Source organism: Oculina patagonica, chromosome 12 (assembly GCF_052425735.1).
Source record: "Oculina patagonica isolate OP01 chromosome 12, crgOcupat, whole genome shotgun sequence".
In the NCBI taxonomy this organism is placed as follows: Eukaryota; Metazoa; Cnidaria; class Anthozoa; order Scleractinia; family Oculinidae; genus Oculina; species Oculina patagonica.
The window spans coordinates 30,942,478-30,962,850 of NC_135769.1; the positions used below are offsets into that span (position 1 = coordinate 30,942,478).

Consider the following 20,373-nt stretch of genomic DNA (forward strand, 5'->3'; position numbering starts at 1 on the left):
AACCGTAACTCATTTTATTGAAGTATGACTGAAGTTGCACTATAGCGCATGTGCAAAATATTTCAAAAATACGTACACGTGTTAAATAAAAATAATAAAAGAAAGCACTGAAAGCAAATTCGCTTATTTTTGTCAAAAATATTGTCCTTTAAAATATTTATTTTTTATATAAAATCATGCTTCAGAATGGTGGCCATAACGCTCATACGTAGATTTATAAAACTATACTATACTAGAATATGAAACTGTCATAAAATTCTATTAAATCTCCTAATTACAAAAAACAATTTGCCTATAAAATATAAAAATTCTATCCTATTTTTGCTATGGTTGCTTTCTATATTTATTTGCACAACCTTTTACCCAGGGTACCTGGGCGTTCAAATCCAAGATGGCGACTAGTCCGAGAGAAAACAGCTGGCCGCCATCTTGGATTTAAACACGCAGAAGACTGGGACAAAGTTGTTTCACATTGTGGTGGAACGATTGAATCACCTCACAACACGAGCGTGGGAAAACTGAGATCTTGGAAAACCTATTACATAAAAGAACTACGACATTACGTTCTAAATTTTTAAAGCCCTGGCTAAGCGGTAATGCAAGTAGACGCAAGTTTTCAACTTCCGTCCACTTGCGTCTTCGTTTGGCCAGGACTTGCGTGCACTTGGGTTGACTAGCATGACTTGCGTTCACTTTGGTCGAGATCGAATTTGCACTCAAGTCAAAGCAAGTTTTTCACCGTTTGGCCACCCAACGCAAGTTAACACAAGTCTTGCTGTTTACTTCAAGTACTGAATTGCAGCGCGCGCAGTAGCATTGAAATGGCTTTTTTAACAACTTGCCTGCACTTGCGAATTCGTTTAGCCAGCCAACGCAGGTCTCTACGCAAGTTCAACTTGCGATTACTTACGTCCACTTGCGTTACCGTTTGGCTTGGGCTATTACATTTCCAAACTTTCCTTATAAAAAATTCATTTCATTTTGAAAGTAACTTGTACATAACAACAGTGTAGTCTAAAAAGCTATCAATCAAAACTATCATGCAGATAGTTCATACGCTTCCATCACATATTGTTTCGGCACCAGTCCCACACTATACCCCTGAGGTTTAAACAAGGAACCAATCCACCAATCAGGATGAGGCTTTTCGTAAATGTAGATTAGATCACCACGTTGGAATCCAAGCTCGTCTTCAGCACCGGCATCACAGTTCCACAGCGCTTGATAGATATTAGCGTAATTTATTTCGTTCTTTTGTTCTTCTGTGGGACTTTGCGGTGGTTCGTCTTTCCTTTTTGGTGGTTGTGGTTTAGGACCAGGTCGGGCTGGTCGTTCGGGAAGATTTTCTTCTGTAAAAGTTAGCGGAAGAAAAAAAACATATTAAAGTAATTCGCAAACTTCTTAATAATTCATTAAGTTAAAACAAAAAAATTAAAACCGTGAAAGAGGTTTGAATACCCGGTCTTGGAATAGATTTTTACGATTTTATTTCTCCGTTTACTCCTTAGTTTTCTATTTCGATTGAGATGATATATCAAACACTCGAGCCGGTGTTTCATCGGCTATCCAAACACCTCAAATTAGTCAAAAATACTCCGCTGCGCGTCGTATTTCAACTCTCTTCTCGGTGTTTGATATCCCGATGAAACACTGTCTTTCGTGTTTGATATAATAATTTTTATCACTTCTACACCGTTTGAACGACAGCAGGTAGGCCTTCCCAGCTGTTACATGTAGTAACGTTTACGTGCGAGGTGACAAAATTTCTCGATAATTCCATCTCGGAATAACAGCCCATGATTGGTTGAAATCTGAAACTGACATTGCAGCACTTTGTTGGGTTTCTCACATACAGAGACCCAAAATAAAATCCCATTTGAGGTAATGTGCTGCCGTTTATTTAAATTAAAAAAAAGCTGGATCAGTAACGTAACCCGACAATGATACTTACGTTTTTCCGTTTTGGGAGCTTCTGACGACAGTGGTGCCTGTGGTTGAGGTATTTTGGGAGGTCTCATGGGGGGTGGGGCTGGGGCGCTTTCCGGCATTTCGTACTCTTCCTCTTCTATCGCTGGCGGTGGGGGTGGGGGTAAGTCAGCGGTATCATCAGGAGTATCAGCAATTTCATACATTTCTTCTTGATCCGGTGTGGGAGGGACTGGTATCTGTGGTTTAGAGGGCCGAGGGGGTGGCGGGGCAGGAGGTGTGTCATCCACTGGTGACTGCGGCGGCTGTGATTTGGTGGGTCGTGGGGGAGGGGGCGAGGGAGGTGATGTAGGAATCGTTTGTTCTGGAAGCTCATACTCTTCCTCTTGTATTGGTTGAACAGGTTCAGCTGAAATAATAAAAAAGTGGTTCAGAAAATTTTACGTACATAAGGGAAAACCAGACCTGATAGGTTAAACAAGGCATCAAACGGCAGCTTCCTTTGACAGCCTTGATTTGGGTAGTCAAGCAATGAAACGAGACATGTGCCTTGACGAGAGGATGGTGTGCAGGTCGCCACACAACAAAAGGATGCGCGTTGTGTGACGAAAGGAGAAGCGCTGCGGATACTGAGATCCAAATACACTTGAAAGAAAACTAACTTGACTTGCCGGCTTTGAAACAACGTACTAAGCTTTTAAAAACTGGAACAACCCTCCGAGAAAGCAAAAGTAAAAAAAAAAATCCAATTTTTTTTTTTTAAAAAAGTCAAGGTTTACTTGGGAAGGAATTTCAAAACATAAAGAAGCATAGCAAGCAACCTGACGGACCGCCACAAATTGCCCTAGACGTTAGAGATTCAAGAAGAAAAATTCCATACTGATGACTTTACAGAAATCCATGAAGTGTGACTGAGTGATTTTCGCACAGCCATAACTTTTGCGCGTAAGTCATAACCAATCAGAGACACTTCACAAATCTCATCGGTATGAAGTTTTTCGAGTCAAATCTGAGATGCTTCAAGGAGGGAGGGGGGGGGGGGGGGATTGAAAATAGGAGAGAGGCCTTTTTCCTCAGGATATTCTTGTAAAATAAACTATCTAGATACCAACCAGGAGCTGGAGCTGGCGTTGAAGAGACCGCTGCCGCAGATATCTCATAATCGACCTCTTGTATCGGCTGCGACTGCTGGGTAGGAGCAGGAGACGGGGTACTGCCGACTACTTCATATAAATCTTCATTAGTGTCATCATAGACATCTTCATTCATCTCTTCGTCTGCTTCGTTCTTAGCTTGCCCTGCATCAGCATAATGCAAGCTGTCCTCGTCACCCGACGGCTGCTTGTTGCGGAGTTCATCTAAATAAGCACTGTGGCGCTCTGCTAACGGAGCATCACAAGCCTTTTGTATGGCTCGTATCCATTTCTCTGTTTCCTCTTTAGAGTTACTCTCAAACTAAAGAAAGGTGCGAAATCAAAATATGCTATCAATATTTTGCAAAGTATGTTTTCCGTGCAGCTATCTCAACGAAACTGCTAACAATTGTTAGTAGAAACTCATCCGCATTCTATTGGAAATCCACAAATCTGATTGGTTCTCCCACTGTTTTCAATCTGTAGATAGTTCACAGTCGTGTGAGCGTTGCTCTTTAAAGGGACAACTATTATTGATTTTTGGCTCAAAAGTACATAAAATTCTGGGGTTTGGACTGCAATCCCTTTGAGTTTTTACTAAAAAACTAGACTACTCGGCCTTGTTTTCTATAAGCAATAGTCAACTCGGCTGCACCTTGTTGATTATTGTTTACAAGCTGTACATTAGCAATTTTTTGGCCCAAAATGTGAAATTAAAGAGAACCACACCTTAACTTTACTGTGATTTTGAGGCCCTCTCTCATAACTTCGTCAAAGAATGCTGACTGGGCAAAATGATAAATGGCCCTTTTAATTTCCCTTGAAACGTTGTTTGGTTTACACCATGGTCCCCCCCCCCCCCCCACCCCAACCCACCCTTTCTTTTTAACTACATTTGATGGTTTCACGTGTGCGTAAGGATTTGTGTAGAGCGATGTTGTGAGTAAAAATTTTCGAGTTGAATCAGACCTTTCTCTTTTAGGAGAGGGAGGAAGTAATGCAAAGAGGTTTGAATGAATCACCCAGCATGCAATATTCAGCACACGTGGATGCATGTACAGAAGTGTACGTAAGACTGCAAAACAAGCATGTCAAAAGGGCAGAGTATGGAGCGCGATTTCAACAAAAAAGTTGATATTTGGTTGCTTCTCCCTTGAGCTTTACACTTGTGTATTGCACTGCCCAGCTTAACTGCCTGTTTACCAGGCAACAGTGTATAAGTACCTGAAATGTCCTGTGTCCTTCTGAATGTGTGAGAGTAAACTCTCGCCCCTTCTTGTTAGCAACTTGTGCCTTATAACCTGGCAACAAGATATGTCCTGCTTGCTTGGTTGATTTCTTTTCCCTGAAGTAGTAGAGAATATGTTTACGCACCACACAGTACCGCTTCTGCCATTTGCTCCCCACATATATCTTGCCTTCCTTGCGGAGTTTCCTCAGAGAACCTCAGGAAAAATAATAACAATGATAACAATTAACCCTATCTGAAAATTAGCCCTCCCCCCACCACCACCCCTGAAATCTCAGCTACAAAAAACTCTTTCTTTATGTGCCCCTATCCCAACCCTCGAGTTTCCTTTTGTATAGATTGTTGTCCCTTTACTATCATACATAAATAATTCAGTAATACAGTAGAACCCCGGTAACTCGAACTCTGAAGGGAAACAAAAAACAGTTCGATCTAGTGGGGGTTCGAGTTATCAAGGTTGGTTGAATATTTAATTTGCCAAGTTAATAATTGAAAGTTTACTGATTTTTCAGCACTTCAGTACACAGAACAGTACAAATTATACTTATCTTGTCAGAAACTCTAACATGATCATACATTCTTATGATAAGGGTGGAAAATGACGGTCAAATACGTGACCTTTTTGTTGCTCTAATTAATGGGCAACCGTGGCGAGTTGCAAGAACTAGAATTGGAGTTATCAGGATAAATTGATCAGGGAAACAAAATTTAGTTTGAGTTAGCGGGGTTTTTGAGTTATCCCAGCTCGAGTTAACCGAGTAAAAATGACTGAAAAGTGGGCCAAATCCAGGGGAAATTGAAGTTAGTTTGAGTTAGCAGGGTGTTCGAGTTACCTGAGTTCGAGTTACTGGGGTTTCTCCTGTAGTATTATTATTTTAGAGACTTTTCATGCTTGTTTGTAGTCTCTTACAAATGTAAGCTTACCCAACCACAATTCCTGCCCTCCCCTGATAATGAACAAAAAAGAGGAGGTCAGTTTGTAGGGTTAGAGATGACAGGGGGAGGTGGTCCATCAGAATATTACACTAGGGGGAGGATGATCACTGTGAGGGGTGGGAAATTTTAAAATCATCATAGCCCCTCCCCCACCACAACATAATGTATGAACACTCCCTTACTGTCAAGAAATATCTCAATCTGCTGAACATGACAATAAATACCTGCTATAATGACGCCTTCAATGTTCTCTGGTTTAGTGTTCTTTGTCAAATGATCCCAGTTGACCTCTGACCTTTGACCATCCACTGCACTTTCCCCTGGTTCAACCCCTTCATACATACTGTCAGTTTCCACTGGTGCAGCATCTGTAGAAGTCGATTGGTCTGCCTCTGAAATAAAGAAGAATCTTCTGATGAAAAGCAGCTGCACGGTTTGGTTAATTTATAAATTTGGTACACTCAAACCCCTTCTATGTTAATAGGCAGTTTAAGATACGCTACGGCGAGGCGCTACTACGGCTGCCGGAAGTAATTTTCTCCAAATCAATCAATCAAATCAATCAACTTTGTTTTACGAGGGTTGCACGTAACAGTCTTCGACTGACAAACCTGTGGCCCTCGGATTCCCGATCGAATTGGAATTTAGAAGTGTTGGTTTTTGTGGAGGGAGGAAAACCGGAGAACCCGGAGAAAAACCCTCGGAGCAAGGACGAGAACCAACAACAAAACTCAACCCACATATGGTACCAGGCCGGAATCGAACCCGGGCCACATTGGTGGGAGGCGAGCGCTCTCACTACTGCGCCATCCCTGCTCCCCCTATAAGATACTGCGCATGTCAGTCAGTCACGTCCAGCCGTAGAGTGAAATCTGACTACGCCAGTCGGGAGGTTTTGCCGTAGTGGTAGTACATCGGATTTTATTCGCTTCTCTGTCCTTTTTCGACGAGTTTCTCAGCATTTTAAGAGTTCCAACGAATACTGTATCCTTTGAATTGAATTGTAGTCGAACAATTGCCGCGTTTGTCGCTCATAAGCTTAAAAAGTCTTATCCTGAATTTGACGAATTCGTTCGGTGCAAGTGTCGGTGTGGACAAGAAAAGTACTCCTGTTGAACGTGCGATTTTTTTGCCTTCACGGTTTAGTGGAGATGTACTAATAGCTGTATTTAAGTATCCGCTACCATTTTGCTTTGGTGAGTACTGGTATATTTCAGTTCATAACTCGGTATTCTTTGCGATATTCGTATTTTTAAAATTAAACATTTCATCAATTTTAATTGTTGTTGTGTTGCTGTTTATTGCTGCTGTAGAAAGAATCTCTTGCTCAGAACTATTCTGTTAGTCCTAGCAAAGCAAACAACAACTATATATTTTTTGAGCGAAGCCATTCGGCTGTGGAAAACTAAATAAAAGAGATTTTCAACTCCTTAGCCTATGTTTCTTTGTATTTCGCCTTGCTTTTACACTAAATTTGGCAGACTGCCGAGACGTACTCTCCCCAGACCTTTTCGGTTACGGTAGCCGTAGTAGCACCTCGCCGTAGCGTATCTTAAACTGCCTAATGTTGTTAATTCTCATGCAGGTACAGTGGGACCTTGATATAACAAAGGGCCACAAGGCACTTGTAAAATATGTTTGTTATATTGGGGATCTTTTCTATATATCTTATTATTACTGGGGCAAAGAACACCGTTTGTTATAACAAGCAATTCATTATATAGAGGTTCATTAAATCAAGGTTCCACTGTATGTATTAAGTCAGCGACTGACATTACCAAAACTCTGGTGTCAATAGTTGAGAGTACTACTAGCACCCCCCCCCCCCCCATCCCACGCACCTCTTTAAATGAGACACTGAAGTTTCACAGTATGTTACCCATCCCCACCCACCCCATCCAGCATTTGGTCAGGATGCAATTTGTTGATACCCATTGATAGAAAAACTACCCAATTACTCGAACCATTTTTCGTTTTCCTTGGAGGTATGAGAAATTGGGATACCAATGTACTTAATAATGTTAGCAATTCAAAGGCCACTGGTCAGTCCTCTCCAAATACACAATAAATTATTGTTTAACAATGGATGGTATTGCTTGATACCTTCATAGTCTGAATCAGCACCAGGCGTCTCGTATTCCTCATTCTGTGGTGCAGAAGGTTGTGTAATATTACTATCAGCAATTTCATAATTCTGTTCAGCAGTGTTCTCTTGTTGTGGCTCTTCATAATCTTCTTGAACTTGAGTATCATCCTCCATTGCCATATAATCCTCCCCAGGTGCCTCACCACCCTGTGATGTTCCATTGGTCTGCTCTGCCGAGTCCATTACCTCGTAATTTTCACCTGCTGTATCTTCACTTGCCGCCTGCGGTGAACTCTGATTTCCTTCAGCACCTTGGTCCATTTCACAGTAGTCATCTTGTGGGATAACACCTGCCGGTATTGAATAAATTGAAATGACTTTTTTCATGAGGTTTAAATGAATTATATTTGCAACCTTACAGTAAAGAGATGTCAACACACGCTTCATAAATGTACAAGCAATCCTTTGCCTGCTTAAGTTGAAATACTGTAAGAGTTATCCAAGGTTTGATCTGAAAAATTACACACTGATCATGGTGATGTAACTTGTCTCACCCTGAAAAAAGGAAATAAAATACTCCTCTCCAAATTATTATCATAAGTGCTAGTTTTGAGTCGCATGAATTCAAGAATGCTGATTCTGTAATAAACTTGATCACAGCCTCGTGACTCCATGCCTTGATCTACCATTCAAGTTATTTCACAGTATACAGCAGCTTTATCTTACTGGGGACAAAAATCACCATGGCACGTGTCAAAAACATACGGTCTCTTAACACCTGCACATGTTGTGTGTGCATGGCTTTAAAAATGTGTAACCCTATTCGGCGGAATGATGGAATGTCACTAGTTTGGTTGTGGTAAGCTTCACCCTGCTTTGCTTGCAGTTACCTTCACCCCAGCTTGCTTGTGGGCCCGTTAGCAAATACTCTGGTTTGCTTGCAGTTAGCTTTTATTTGTTGATTAGGGCAATGAGCTATCGCCATTCCGTCATTCAGCCAAATAGGGCCACCCTTCAAAATTTAACAAGCTCTGTCTGTATGCATTACCTGCCACATCATCATAGAGTTCTTCTCCATCCTGGACGTCATTAGCTGCAGGTGTAGAAATAGCCATCCCACCCTTTGGTGGGCGTGGTGGTGCTTTTCCGCCACCAGGGCGGTCATTTTCACAACCAAGTTGTGTTTTCAACTTTCTGAACTTATCTGCTAGAAGGCTGCGTTCTTTTTCTGCTGATGGAGACAGTTTTTCTTGGGCCAATGTTAAGGAGAAAAACTTTTCAGCCTCTGCAAAGGAAATGACCATGCGTGTCCTGGTTAATAATAATCTTTGTAAAAAGTAAATTTACCTAACATTTATGAAACTGAAACTAATTTGAATCAGGCTGCTAGTTATTTTCCTTGATGGGGTCTAAGCAGGTGTGGCAGACCTGGGAAAAGGCATTTTACTGTTGATTAAAGTATGTATTGTCATCATCATTTTTATTATTAGACAAATCATTGACCTAATATAGACAGCGTTTTGGTACAATTTGGGTACACTAAATACTGTTAATGATCTAATGTATGTCCACTCTCAAATATGCCTCGTATCTTATCCATGCCCCCCTTGAGGTGTAAAGTTAGTATTAGACGCCCCCCTCTAGTAAATCCCCCTGTCTTATAGACACCCCTCCAAGAACCACCTCAAAAACTAAGGTTAATGTCCCACAAGGTAAAATCACGATGCTTCTCTTATACAAGGGTAAATGCCTCATATCTATTTAACGCCCCCACTAAGGCCCCTAAAATTTGATAGACACCCTGGGCGTTTATTAAATCATTTACGGTACCTAACCGTACGGTTTTTACTACCCTTCATTGGCACTTCAAGCTTGTCTGACTTCACCATACATTTTGATTGGTATTTTGGCTTGATTGCATCTTGTCAAAATACAAACCATGGTTTGGCCGAATATGGAAAATTGGTAGTAATTCTTTCACTAAATTAAATTGTCTCCAGTGTCATGCACAAGTTAATAAATAACCACGTATATTTTTTACTGTCATATACACAGTGTAGAAATGTCAAGCTTAAACAATTAAGACAAAAATGCAAGTTGTCTGAATGTATGCGAAAAATGTGTCAGCCCCTATGAATCCTTCTTCGAGTACGGTCAGCCCTTAGCTTCCCTCTAAGTTAACTTACGCACAAAACCTCCCTGTAATAGGCGCATATCATGGCCATCCACATCGATTGGCGAGGAAATAACCGCAGAAAACCATCCACACTTAGTTCTGACCGGAAGCGTAAAAATGACCCGATCAAATGTTGCAGGCTTTCGCAACACGCGCCCTCGGTCATGATCAGTAAAATTTAGAAAGAAAAGGCTCAGTAAAGTGACAACGTACCACATACGGCCTCCTTAACATCCTTGCTACCTGGATCCATCACAGTTTCGTTAGAAGCAAAAACGTTTAGCAATCCAAGTCAGTTCAAACATCACCTAAATCATGTAAACACTTCCCTTCGATGAGTTCGCTGAGACGAGAAGCACCGCAAGGCATCATGGGTGAAAGTACTATTTCCTCGTGCTCACTCCTTCTCGGTCAAAATTCCCGGAACTCGGGAAAAAAAAGAACCTTGCAACAAATTCCTAGAAATTGAGCTGAAAGATGTCTTCCCACAGAATGCCCGATCGCTTTGAGCCTTTAAGTGTTTCAGCTTGGCAGCCTAAAGCTAACAACCCAGCGCGATACTCCCATAGTGAATTAGGGTATTTTTCTATCGACGAAGAGAGGCATTTCTTGCACAACAAATCAAAACTCGGGAACTTGAATCTGCCCCAGGACTGCAAAAGACTTGATATAGATTTGAATGCGGGATTTGAACAATGGAGAGAACTACCTAATGTGCAACAACACCTGGATTCCATGTTGTATTGGATTTTGTTGAACAAGGAACTGTTGACGATAGAAGGGGATTTCCAGGCTAGCACCGATGGAGTGAGGTATAGCACTCTATTCTTCGTCACTCCCGAACCCTACGACTTACCCTTGTTATTTGTTTTGTTAATTAATTATTTTGCATCACATTAGGTAAAATTGATTTCCCAGTTCAATTTCCTCCACCTGTGATCTCGCGAAAAATAAGGAACGACTAATCACGCACGCACTGCTGTAAGACGAAACTTGCACAAATGAAAACGCATCCTTGCAAAAGGGGAGTTAGTGGGGGGGGGGAAGGTTGGGGGAAAAAAAAAAAAAAAAAACGAATGATAACAGAACTGCACTGTAAAAGCGCAAGTTCGATTACGCACAAAAGCAGTTTGTATGGGGAAATATAATTTGGTGCCTTAACTTAATTAAGCCCTGGGAAAACTTGCGTCTACTTGCGTCTCCGTTTGGCCAGGACTTGCGTGCCCTTGGGTTGACTTGCGTTCACTTTGGTCGAGATCTAATTTGCACGCAGGTCAACGCATGTCTTTCACCGTTTTCACCGTTTGGGCACCCAACACAACTCAACAAAATTTTTACTGCAGCGCGTAGCATTTTAAATGGCTTTTTGCAAACTTGCGTGCACTTGCGACTAAACTTGCGTGTCCGTTTGGCCACCCAACGCAAGCCTATACGCAAGTTCAACTTGCGACAACTTGCGTTATCGTTGGCCAGGGCTTGACTTCCAGAACAAAAGTATCATCCAACGAAAAATGGCGACTGCGAGGCTCGACTGTATAATAACTTATTGGGTCCTTATTGGATTGTAAAGGATCGATCGCAGTTTACGATGAACGGGAAGGAGAAGGGTAGTAAGTGTACATTGACCCTATAACCCAGCCAGTCAAATATGAAGTACTTGTTAAAGGAATACCTGTGTTCAATCCTAGCTCAAAGGTCTCAAAGTGACCCTCTTACCGGTTTAGTCGTCCTCTCAGCTAAGCGCACAGAACAGTGAGTTCAAAATATTAACTCACCTTTCTAATTACTACATACTCTTCCATCGAGCCGTGTCTAAATTAATTAATTAACTAATTATAATATCCAACTAAATTACCTATTTGTACAAGATTATTTCAAAAAAAAAAAACTATAAAAAACTATCTGTATATTAAACTATCTATATTACGATTTAAAAGAGCCGAGAGTGGGCTGTGTCTTGCCGCTCAAAGGCAAGCTTTTCCAGAGAAAAGAACCGCGATATTGGAAGCTTCGTTTTCCTGCTTCAGTGCTCGGTTTAGGGACAAAGAGGTTATATTTTGAATTTCGTAGGTTATTCTTGTAATCTTACTTCGGAGAATGTTTTGCTACATTATGACCGTAACAACACTTTGATGACTTTCTAGATCCTTCAATGTCTAAACAAACAATTATGCAAAGTGTCTAGGCCAAGGAGATTTGATGGTCTTTGATGTTTATCACTTTTTCCGCCAGGCTTGATGTTGACTTCGTCACATCACGAGGAAACCTTGCCCGCATTCTCAACGTTTTGAGCGGTAAAGACGGAAAAGGGCGCGGATGGACTCTGTTGGCCACACGCTACAGAGGAACAGTCTATCTGAGCCATATTGAAGATAACCAGAATGATCAACAGTCTACCTTTGCACGGAGAGTGTGTTACTGGGGAAAAAGATTTGAAGTAGAAGTGACGAAAAATAATGCACAAGCAGCCTCAGTCCCAGGTTCTTCATCCGCGCCGCCACCAGCAAACGAGGTTGAACGGCATGGTCCTCTCAAGGCTTACCCAGGATTCTTTTCCGTCGTGAAATTTCACCTGGAAAATCACAGGATTGCTTTACGAGCAGAAGTTGACGCAGAAATGCAAGTAAGGCGTTTTGTTACAACAGGTTAACGTAGCTTGAAATAACTTGGAAAGTGAAATGCATTTGTTCGATTAGTGTTGTCGGTAGCTACAATGACTCTAATGCGATCAGTCTCCCCGCATAAAATAAGGTTATTATGGCTTGAAACCATACCGTAAAACCCGTTATAAGCCCTGGGATTATACAACTTCATAAGAGATTTTGCGTGGGCATATCACCACTGAAGTATGAAAACTCGTTTGGAATGAGCTGACTAGACACGGCATAAAGGCTATGCCGCTAAGATGGGGAACATATTCTAAGAAAGCGACGCTGAGGTACCGTTAAGGGGGGGGGGGGGGGAGGGGGTAATTTCCCCATATCCCAACAACAGGGCCTCTACTCTGATCTGCACCCTACTTGCAAACTTATCGCGAACGTAAGGAGGTTAATGTGGAAAACCTGGATGGGCGAGGCCTAGCTTCGAGGATAGGGAAGGGGTGTCTAATCGGGATACTTTCTTTCGAACAGATCTACTTATAACCAGAAAGAGTTGTAAGGGGGAAGCTTATAACCGGCATTTTACCGCTTTGTGAGTCTGACCTCTTCTTATTTTTCCCCATTTAAATATTAGAGTTTGGATGATGAGCAAATTTCACGTTCGAACTACGTGGAACTCAAGGTAACTACTGAAACAATTGTTCGTGCACCGTGGGCCTTTAAACGAAAGCGGTTGGTCCCGTGGTGGTGTCAATCAATCGTGTCAGGCACGCCCCTTATTGTGTACGGTATCAGAGACTACGATGGTCACGTGACAAGCATTGAACACGTGAGAACTGACGATATTCCCGAACGTGTCGGGCGAGAAAATCTTGATGCAGAAAAATACCTGATGTTCCTGAATGATGTGCTCTCTTGGATAAAGAACATCGTGTGTGTGGAAGACACCGCAGCAGTGTACGCATTTCACTGGGATCCAAACGCACCTGGCAGAGGCGTGACATGTAACGCACTATTGCGTGACCCTGATAACGCATTCTTACCTGAGTGGTACGTGAATGAGATGGAAGAGTATTTCGCGCGTGTGAGTGAGCAAAGGCAAAGAAAAGGAGAGAAGAGAAAAATGGAAGATGAAACGCAAAGGAATGATCAAGAAATGAAGATGCAAGGTATGCGTAAACGCTTTGAAGCATCGTGGCCAAGAACGGCAGCATTCGACGCGGAGCCGAATGCAAGAGAGATGTACGTAAATTATGCCCGCTCAAGATCGTCGGGTGTTCTAGACGTCAGTGATCGCGGGCGATCAACACTAGAAGGACGTCGCGATACAGCAAATGAAGAGCGCTACTCAAGAAGGGAATCATTCCAAAGTGGAGAATTCAAGAGAGAGTACTCTAGATCAAGAAGAGAAGACGATTTAAGGCGACCTCTACCCACCGATGAACAGTTTTATCGTGATCAAACAAGCACTAGTGGTACCAACCGGCCGTCGCCGCCGTACTCTCATCGCAGCAGGAGAGACAAAATGGACAAATCAAGGAGATATGAAAGACGACGTCATGAAGATCAAGCCCAACAGCAAGCAAGGGTGCGGACGGAGAAAACCTTTCACGAGTCACGTTCACAGAGATTCAGTGACAGATCTAAAGGTTATCCTTCGTCTAGTGATGAACGAATGTCACAGGAATCAAGAGTCAAAAGAGTAAAACGCGATGCAGAATATGAAGAACACGGCTTTGGTGCCCAGGACTCCAGGAGGCGTGAGTACCCAAACTGGAACTGAATGAAGGAGAAATGGAACTATGATACGTGTTATCAGCTTTCCCTAGCGCAATTACACTCAATTAAGACTTGGCTAGTAAAAATAGCAGTAAAAAGTTGAAAAGAAGCGAAGAATTTAACCTCTTGACGCCTCAATACGCACAATCGAAACAGAAAGTGCTGAGGAACAACAAAACTAGGAATACTTCCTACTATTTTTATTACCAAAGTAGAACAAAACACATTTCGAATAGCCGCGGGTATCAATATTAGTACCATAACATTCCGCCCATGTAGCCTGTGTACAGCCGTCCCTCTCCGCTCAAAAAAATCGCCCATGCGACTCTTGCACTTTCCATAACTTAAGAAAACATAGTGAATATATGAAAGACATATGTATGAACTACAGATTAATGATGAACTGAATGAAGTGATTCTCGCAGAGTGTGTAAGCAATTGCCCTTTTTAGCCTGAATTTTTATCTTTTTCAAATTACGTAGAATGTATGTTTGGAATAAAACGACTCCAAGTTCGTATGTTCCTCGACCGTTTATGGGTCAATCGGACGCTTTTGAGGCAAATTTCTCGGTCGCCTTTTATTCGTTTTCAAATCTAGCGATCTCCCATTTGTATTTTTATGTATATATGTCAAAAACTTAAAACTATATCCAACAGAGTTTCGTCCCTCTTGCTCTTATTCTTAAGTGGCAAGGAGTTTCTAGTTCGCGAGGCGGAATTTTCTATTTTCCTGGATCCTCCGTTATCAAAATACAAGTCGACGACAACTCTCAAAGCTGAATTAAACGAGGAAGGCAGGGCGGCCGGCCTGTTTCGATCAGAGCAAGCCGGATGCACTTTTTGGTAGAACGTTTGTTCCAGAGCACATGTAATTCTCTAATTAAGCTGTCTTTTTTTTTTTCATTTCTTCGTGAACACAAGAACATTTTCTGCGCCGCGATCCTTGACTTTTTTTACGTATACTGATCATAACTGTCTATTCACGCCTTCACCTTCACTTGTCTCTAGAAAGCTATTTACTTACTTTTACAGCAGCAAATCAGAGCTGAGATTGAAATGCGTGGGACTGAAACGAGCTTCATGGTGGGTGTATATTATTATTGTGTGTTTTAGGTCTGCTGTTTTAATTTTTTTTTTCATCAGTTTTAATTACCTTCGACCACGTTTTGCATATTATTTTAATATTTTTCTGAAAGTGCGACAATTGCATAATCTTTTCCAACATGACAACAAATTCGATCGGTCTCTCGCGTCGACTCACAAATAAAACAAAACAAAAGAAGACACAACCATAACCGTAACAACCGCACCGTCAAACATTGCGCTAGTATCAAGAATAAAGTATCAAGAATTTCGTCCAAAAATCGTTGAACGAAAGTTATTCCAAAGCAAAAAGAAAACAGACTTAAAATGAATAGGACCCTTTTTTCCGACATGATGTCTTCGATTTTGTCGGCACTTAATTAATATTTTGACATTTGAGTCAAAATAAAGTCGTCCCGAGTAAACTCGCGTCGAAGCGCGCAGGGCAGGGCTGGCCTTGGTGTCAGGGTAACCCTATCAGCCTTGTGAACACGTCGCTGAAATACAAGAAGAAAAGTTTAATGGCTTTTATATAACGTATCAAAATTGCCTAACGTTAAAGCAAATCACACATTACAACATCACGCCAGTTAAAAATACGGCAAAAAGAGAGTCCAACGGCGGTGAAAAAATCCGAAACAAGAGCTGAAAGGGAAAAAATATCAATTAATGAAACAAAAATAAAGGAAATACTGTATTATAGAAGTTTTTGTTTTTCATATTCGCGCCCGCGCATCAATATTCCAGACCTCCAACAGTTAACATCTATCACGTCCGCGCTCGATCACACAATCGACAGCACCAAACGGAGTCATAATTTCACAATTAGTAATTGTCACCGGAGTCGTAATTCTCACACAACAGTAATTTTCACCGTTATTGTAAAATTATAAATTTTTCTGTACAGTTAGCCTGCTTGCAGGGGTACCCAATCGATGTTCATGTACGCGGGGGCTTCGGGGAGCCTACCATGCAGTCAAACATAAATAAGACAAGAGTTTAAACAAAAGATAAAAACGAATATATTGCCTCTAGGTATGAATTGCGGTTAGCCACACAACAGAGCTAATTACGTAAGCATACTGCCTGTAGCCCATGCTGATTACGTATTTTGGAACGCTGTACAGTTGAGTCCCGATATTATCGATTAAACTCGCCCTACAATAACTCGAACCTTCCGCTAACTCGAGCCTTTTTCCATTGCCCTCCAGGTCATTTTCCTACGAATTTTACCCTCGGTAACTCGACCCTTTTTCGATTTTCCCTGGAGGTTCAAGTTATTTATCAGGATACAACTCATGTATGTCACAGCCAACTGACTGTAGGCGGAAAAATCTCATTGAAAACCTGTTTATCAATTGTCTTGTTGTGCCTTTGTTTTTCCCGGTTATGTCTTATTAGTTGTTCATTCATACGGCCTTGGTTTACTTTTTCTAGAAAATACATCACCTCAAGAAAAAAATTATCAGCCAAAATATCACTCATCTTCAGTCGGACTTTCCGTCAAGAGTTTTAAGTACACTTGACATATCATAAAAAACAAGCCGGTCCGATATCGGATTTATTACAGGGCTGACAATGAAATAAAAAAAGGTTTACCAAAATGGTAAACTTTCCAATCACTTTTATAATTATTTTTCAATATCCAACTCCTTGTTCCAAATTGAACTTTTTGACGCATAAATTAACTGATATCAATTCAAAACGCGTTATTATATAAAGAGGTGTCAAAGTACGCACACCTACAGGCACTCGTCGCCTAGCAACTGTCAAATACCGTTCCATACAAATTGATGTGAATTGTCTTGCTTTACTCCAGCAGTGTCCAAGTTTGGTTGCGATGGAGTTAAATCTGAGACGTCAGCCAACAACATTGTGGGCTCCTCACTGCCTGTATTTATAGACGAAAGCGTTTTTCGATAGGATCATGCCAACGGCGAAGTGCATCGACAAGTGGACATCTTGGTTGCTATATACTAAACTACATTTACTTAAAAGCTGACTGCAATTTGCAAGCGACTGTCCTTGCACGCGCAGTTTTAATTTAGATTTCCGTTGGATAAATTTGTTTCATAAACTCTAGATTTCAACAGTGATAACGACACGCAGTATTTTGCTAACAGTACAATCTGACCTACATAACTGCTAGTATTCAGTTCCGGTGCCGGGCTTTTTTCGGATCACAACAAACCGATCGAATACACTCGTGAGTTCATTTCAGTGTATTACTTTAAATTCGATTTTCACGCAATGGCTGTCGACGAATGTTCCGAAGGGACACTTTTGTTGCCATTTCTGGACGAATCTGGTTGGAATCAAGGATTAAGAACGTTTATCTATTTGATAGCGCTTTTATGGTGCTTTATGGGAATTGCTATCGTCGCCGACCTTTTCATGTGCGCAATCGAAACAATTACAAGTAAAACGAAAGAAGTCAAGGTGGCAAAACAAGACGACCCAACACAAGTAGAAGTCGTAGAAATTCGAGTTTGGAACGACACTGTCGCTAACCTGACATTAATGGCCCTGGGCTCGTCAGCACCGGAGATTTTACTAGCGATCATTGAGATCGTTATACTAAATAAATTTGAAGCTGGGGCACTTGGGCCCAGCACGATCGTTGGTTCGGCGGCGTTCAATCTTCTCGTGATCACTGGGGTTTGTGTTATGAGTATTCCAATGCACGAACAGCGAAGAATCAAAGCGATCAAGGTATTCGCGGTGACTGCATCGTTCTCAATGTTAGCCTATATTTGGCTCTACATCGCCTTGAGTGTGAGCTCCAAGGACGTGATCGAATTGTGGGAGGCAATTTTAACTTTCCTTCTGTTTCCGATTTTGGTTGTTATCGCATACATGGCTGATAAAGAATACTGCTGCCCTGGGAAAGTAAGGCCTCAAGATAATGGAGTCCTCGAGCTCGGTATGTACCGCTACTGTTAAATATACCTAACAAGCACCATGTCAGTATACGTGAATTTAGTTTCAGGAAAGTGCTATATATAGATCGCAATGTTGACCTTACATTTTCTACGTGATAACATTTCACAAAATGTCGCGAGTAACCTAAGATTGGTAATTTAAAACTTTGTTTTCGTCCGGTTTGAGGACAAAATAAAAGGTTAACTCGTTTTAATGTTTTGACTCCCTCCGCTAAATTTGTTGCTAAGATTCGAAGTGAGAAATACACCCGTTGCTGTGGAAGATAAAACAAATTGCCATCATTTTTCATTCCCATCGAAATCTGTTTTATTCTTCAACTTCGTGATATAAATTAGTAACAAAATTTTATGTTTTGGATATCAGCCCGTTTCTACGTGCAAACTAGAAGACAAAACAGAAATTACCAGAAATCCTTTTTACCCGGTTGCTAACATGACTACGTCAAGTGAAAATTGTTCAGCTGCGCTTTGAGGTAAAAGGGGATCATTAACATATTACGAATATTGCTACGTTGGAGACCGTTAATTTTTGTGATCGAATACTAAAATAAAATCATCTTCTGGGATTAGAATTTAATAAAAGATTTCCCCCTGTATTTCGGTGTAATTTTAATTTGGTAGACGACTCCCTGGCCACTGCATCCGCTGTGACGATTGTTTCGAAGTTAACAATTATTGCTGTAATAGTTATTCCTCTAGGCAAGTTATTACAATCCACAGTAGATACATAGCAACTGGCAGATGTATAAGTGTTGAATATTTCTAATGTTTTGCAAATGCGATTTTTTGGTAAACATGCAAATTTGGTGTAAGATTAACTGATTAGAAGCAAAAAATAACTTTAAGCTCGTTTTGGATAAGTGTGGTGTATATATTAATTATCTAAAACAAAATAAAATCAAGACATTCATTTTCGTTGAGGCAATCAAAATAATCCCGGCTTTTTATCTTTTTATACATGTATCATGGACAGCGTTTTGCAATTTTCAGTGGCTTTCAACGGGAAAAACAGACATTGACAAGCTGTCAATTAAACAATGTCAGGTTTATATTGTTAATTGCATCCATCCCTCCTCCAATAAATGCCCGCAATTTATTTGCATGTTAATTATTTTCCGAACAGGAGCTTAATTTAAATGTTAACTATTTCTGCAGGTGCTTGCATTCAGTTATGTTTGTAAATCCTATTTCCCTTTTCAACTGCATATGTATCATATCCTACTATATTGTAATTTAAGACTTGCAGTTTTGTTTTATGTTTTATGTAAGTGAATGGATTTGAAGTTTTTAGGGCTATTGTAGGAAAGAACTTTTTTTTCAAAAAAGTGTCATATTTTTAATATAATTTTTTATTGAAGAGCCTAACTGCAAGATTTGTCTTGGATGATGAATCTCGATGTTTCAAAAGACAGCAGACTATTTAGTAGCCTGCGTTGCAGACGAAAAAAAACCCTGGTTATATGTTCGTCTGCAACGCAGGCTAACTATTTAGGCTAAGTGATACATTTTACTTAATGTAACTTTTATGAATATTTACTAAATAAATATACGAGACAGTTTAAAAAAGTGGGAGTGAGTTAAATACAATTTCTTAAATATGGACAATATATTATAAAAAAAAAAACATGTTCATAGTCTTTTTTTATTTTTATACATTTCCAAATTTTTAATTTGACGCAGGCTTAGATTGTGCAAAACTTTACAATCATGTCCAATTAGTTGAGTGCAAAGCTATGACTGATATCCAATCTTAATCTTCCAATTATATATTTGCATAAAAAATAATAAATATGACTACTTCAGCCAAATTAGGGGAACTTAACTTTTCTGTAATAATTTTATAGAATCATGTATTATGGAATAACATTGATGTATTGAACTGACAGTATTCAGTAGTCAAACTACCAATCTTGTTAAGGGAAATAACTGACTTCAAAATTGATTAATTCTGATTAAATGAATTACTTCAGTGGTGTGGTAGGAAAAGGTGGTTTTTAATTATCGATAACTGAAAACAATTAACTTCTTGGAAGGAAATGGTGTGGTCTATAACATGTTCTTTGCAAGTGCATGATATTAATTTTTTTTATCAAAGTTAGAAAAAGGTATTTTTAGAGAGGCACACATATACAATTGTTTACACAGGGCACAGAGGAGTCAAGTTTGTCCGCAGTTCAAAATCTCTACCGTGCAAAATGACCTTCTAAAGCTTTTCAAAGCGATCGTGTCAGCCGTACGTGATGCAGCGCCGTCATGCGAGACTTGTTTACAGATGGTCTGGTCTGGTGATATCGTATTCGTACCCTCATGCGACATCTGCAGACAGCAATGTTTGTGGGCGTTACCAGAGAGACCAGCAGTAAGAAAGAGAGCAAGGGACGAAAGCGATTTGAGGCGAAATTCCGATCCCTCGTTTCTCGCTAAAAATCAAACGAAACGATCTCATTTTTTACATGTGGTTTA

At 40.6% G+C, this 20,373-nt stretch overlaps 3 protein-coding genes across 4 annotated transcripts in view; 2 read left to right on the forward strand and 1 right to left on the reverse strand.

The window, feature by feature from the left end:
* LOC144631388 (uncharacterized) overlaps window positions 1-20,373 on the reverse strand; it is a 23,044-nt gene continuing 2,671 nt past the window's right edge. Inside the window, exons 1-8 of one of the 2 annotated variants that reach the window (XM_078489811.1) lie at window positions 9,720-9,859; window positions 8,379-8,615; window positions 7,348-7,680; window positions 5,469-5,636; window positions 4,284-4,504; window positions 3,039-3,381; window positions 1,952-2,335; window positions 1-1,349 (exon numbers count right to left, since the gene is read on the reverse strand). In XM_078489811.1, coding sequence (XP_078345937.1) covers window positions 1,039-1,349; window positions 1,952-2,335; window positions 3,039-3,381; window positions 4,284-4,504; window positions 5,469-5,636; window positions 7,348-7,680; window positions 8,379-8,615; window positions 9,720-9,759 — 2,037 coding nt within the window. In that variant the 5' untranslated portion in view covers window positions 9,760-9,859 and the 3' untranslated portion in view covers window positions 1-1,038. Of the gene's footprint in view, window positions 1,350-1,951; window positions 2,336-3,038; window positions 3,382-4,283; window positions 4,505-5,468; window positions 5,637-7,347; window positions 7,681-8,378; window positions 8,616-9,719; window positions 9,860-20,373 lie in introns of those variants that run through there. The other variant, XM_078489812.1, reaches the window with a different exon arrangement.
* On the forward strand, window positions 9,943-14,403 carry LOC144631389 (decapping and exoribonuclease protein-like). The gene is made up of 3 exons (XM_078489813.1): window positions 9,943-10,318; window positions 11,739-12,129; window positions 12,741-14,403. Exons 1-3 carry the CDS (start codon window positions 9,984-9,986, stop codon window positions 13,887-13,889), a joined length of 1,875 nt encoding a protein of 624 aa, XP_078345939.1. The 5' UTR covers window positions 9,943-9,983; the 3' UTR covers window positions 13,890-14,403.
* Window positions 15,620-20,373, forward strand: part of LOC144631387 (sodium/calcium exchanger Calx-like) — a 20,142-nt gene continuing 15,388 nt past the window's right edge. The window contains exon 1 of the mRNA XM_078489810.1: window positions 15,620-17,891. Within this exon, the coding sequence (XP_078345936.1) occupies window positions 17,219-17,891 (673 nt within the window). The 5' untranslated portion in view covers window positions 15,620-17,218. The remainder of the gene's footprint in view (window positions 17,892-20,373) is intronic.

Bases quoted from the DNA above. Each gene is read 5' to 3' on its own strand.
- LOC144631389 (XM_078489813.1), top strand. From the start codon at position 9,984: ATGTCTTCCCACAGAATGCCCGATCGCTTTGAGCCTTTAAGTGTTTCA. The intron at 10,319-11,738 runs GTATAGCACTCT...TTTTTCCGCCAG, and splicing joins GCTAGCACCGATGGAGTGAG to GCTTGATGTTGACTTCGTCA. The intron at 12,130-12,740 runs GTAAGGCGTTTT...TTTAAATATTAG, and splicing joins AAGTTGACGCAGAAATGCAA to AGTTTGGATGATGAGCAAAT.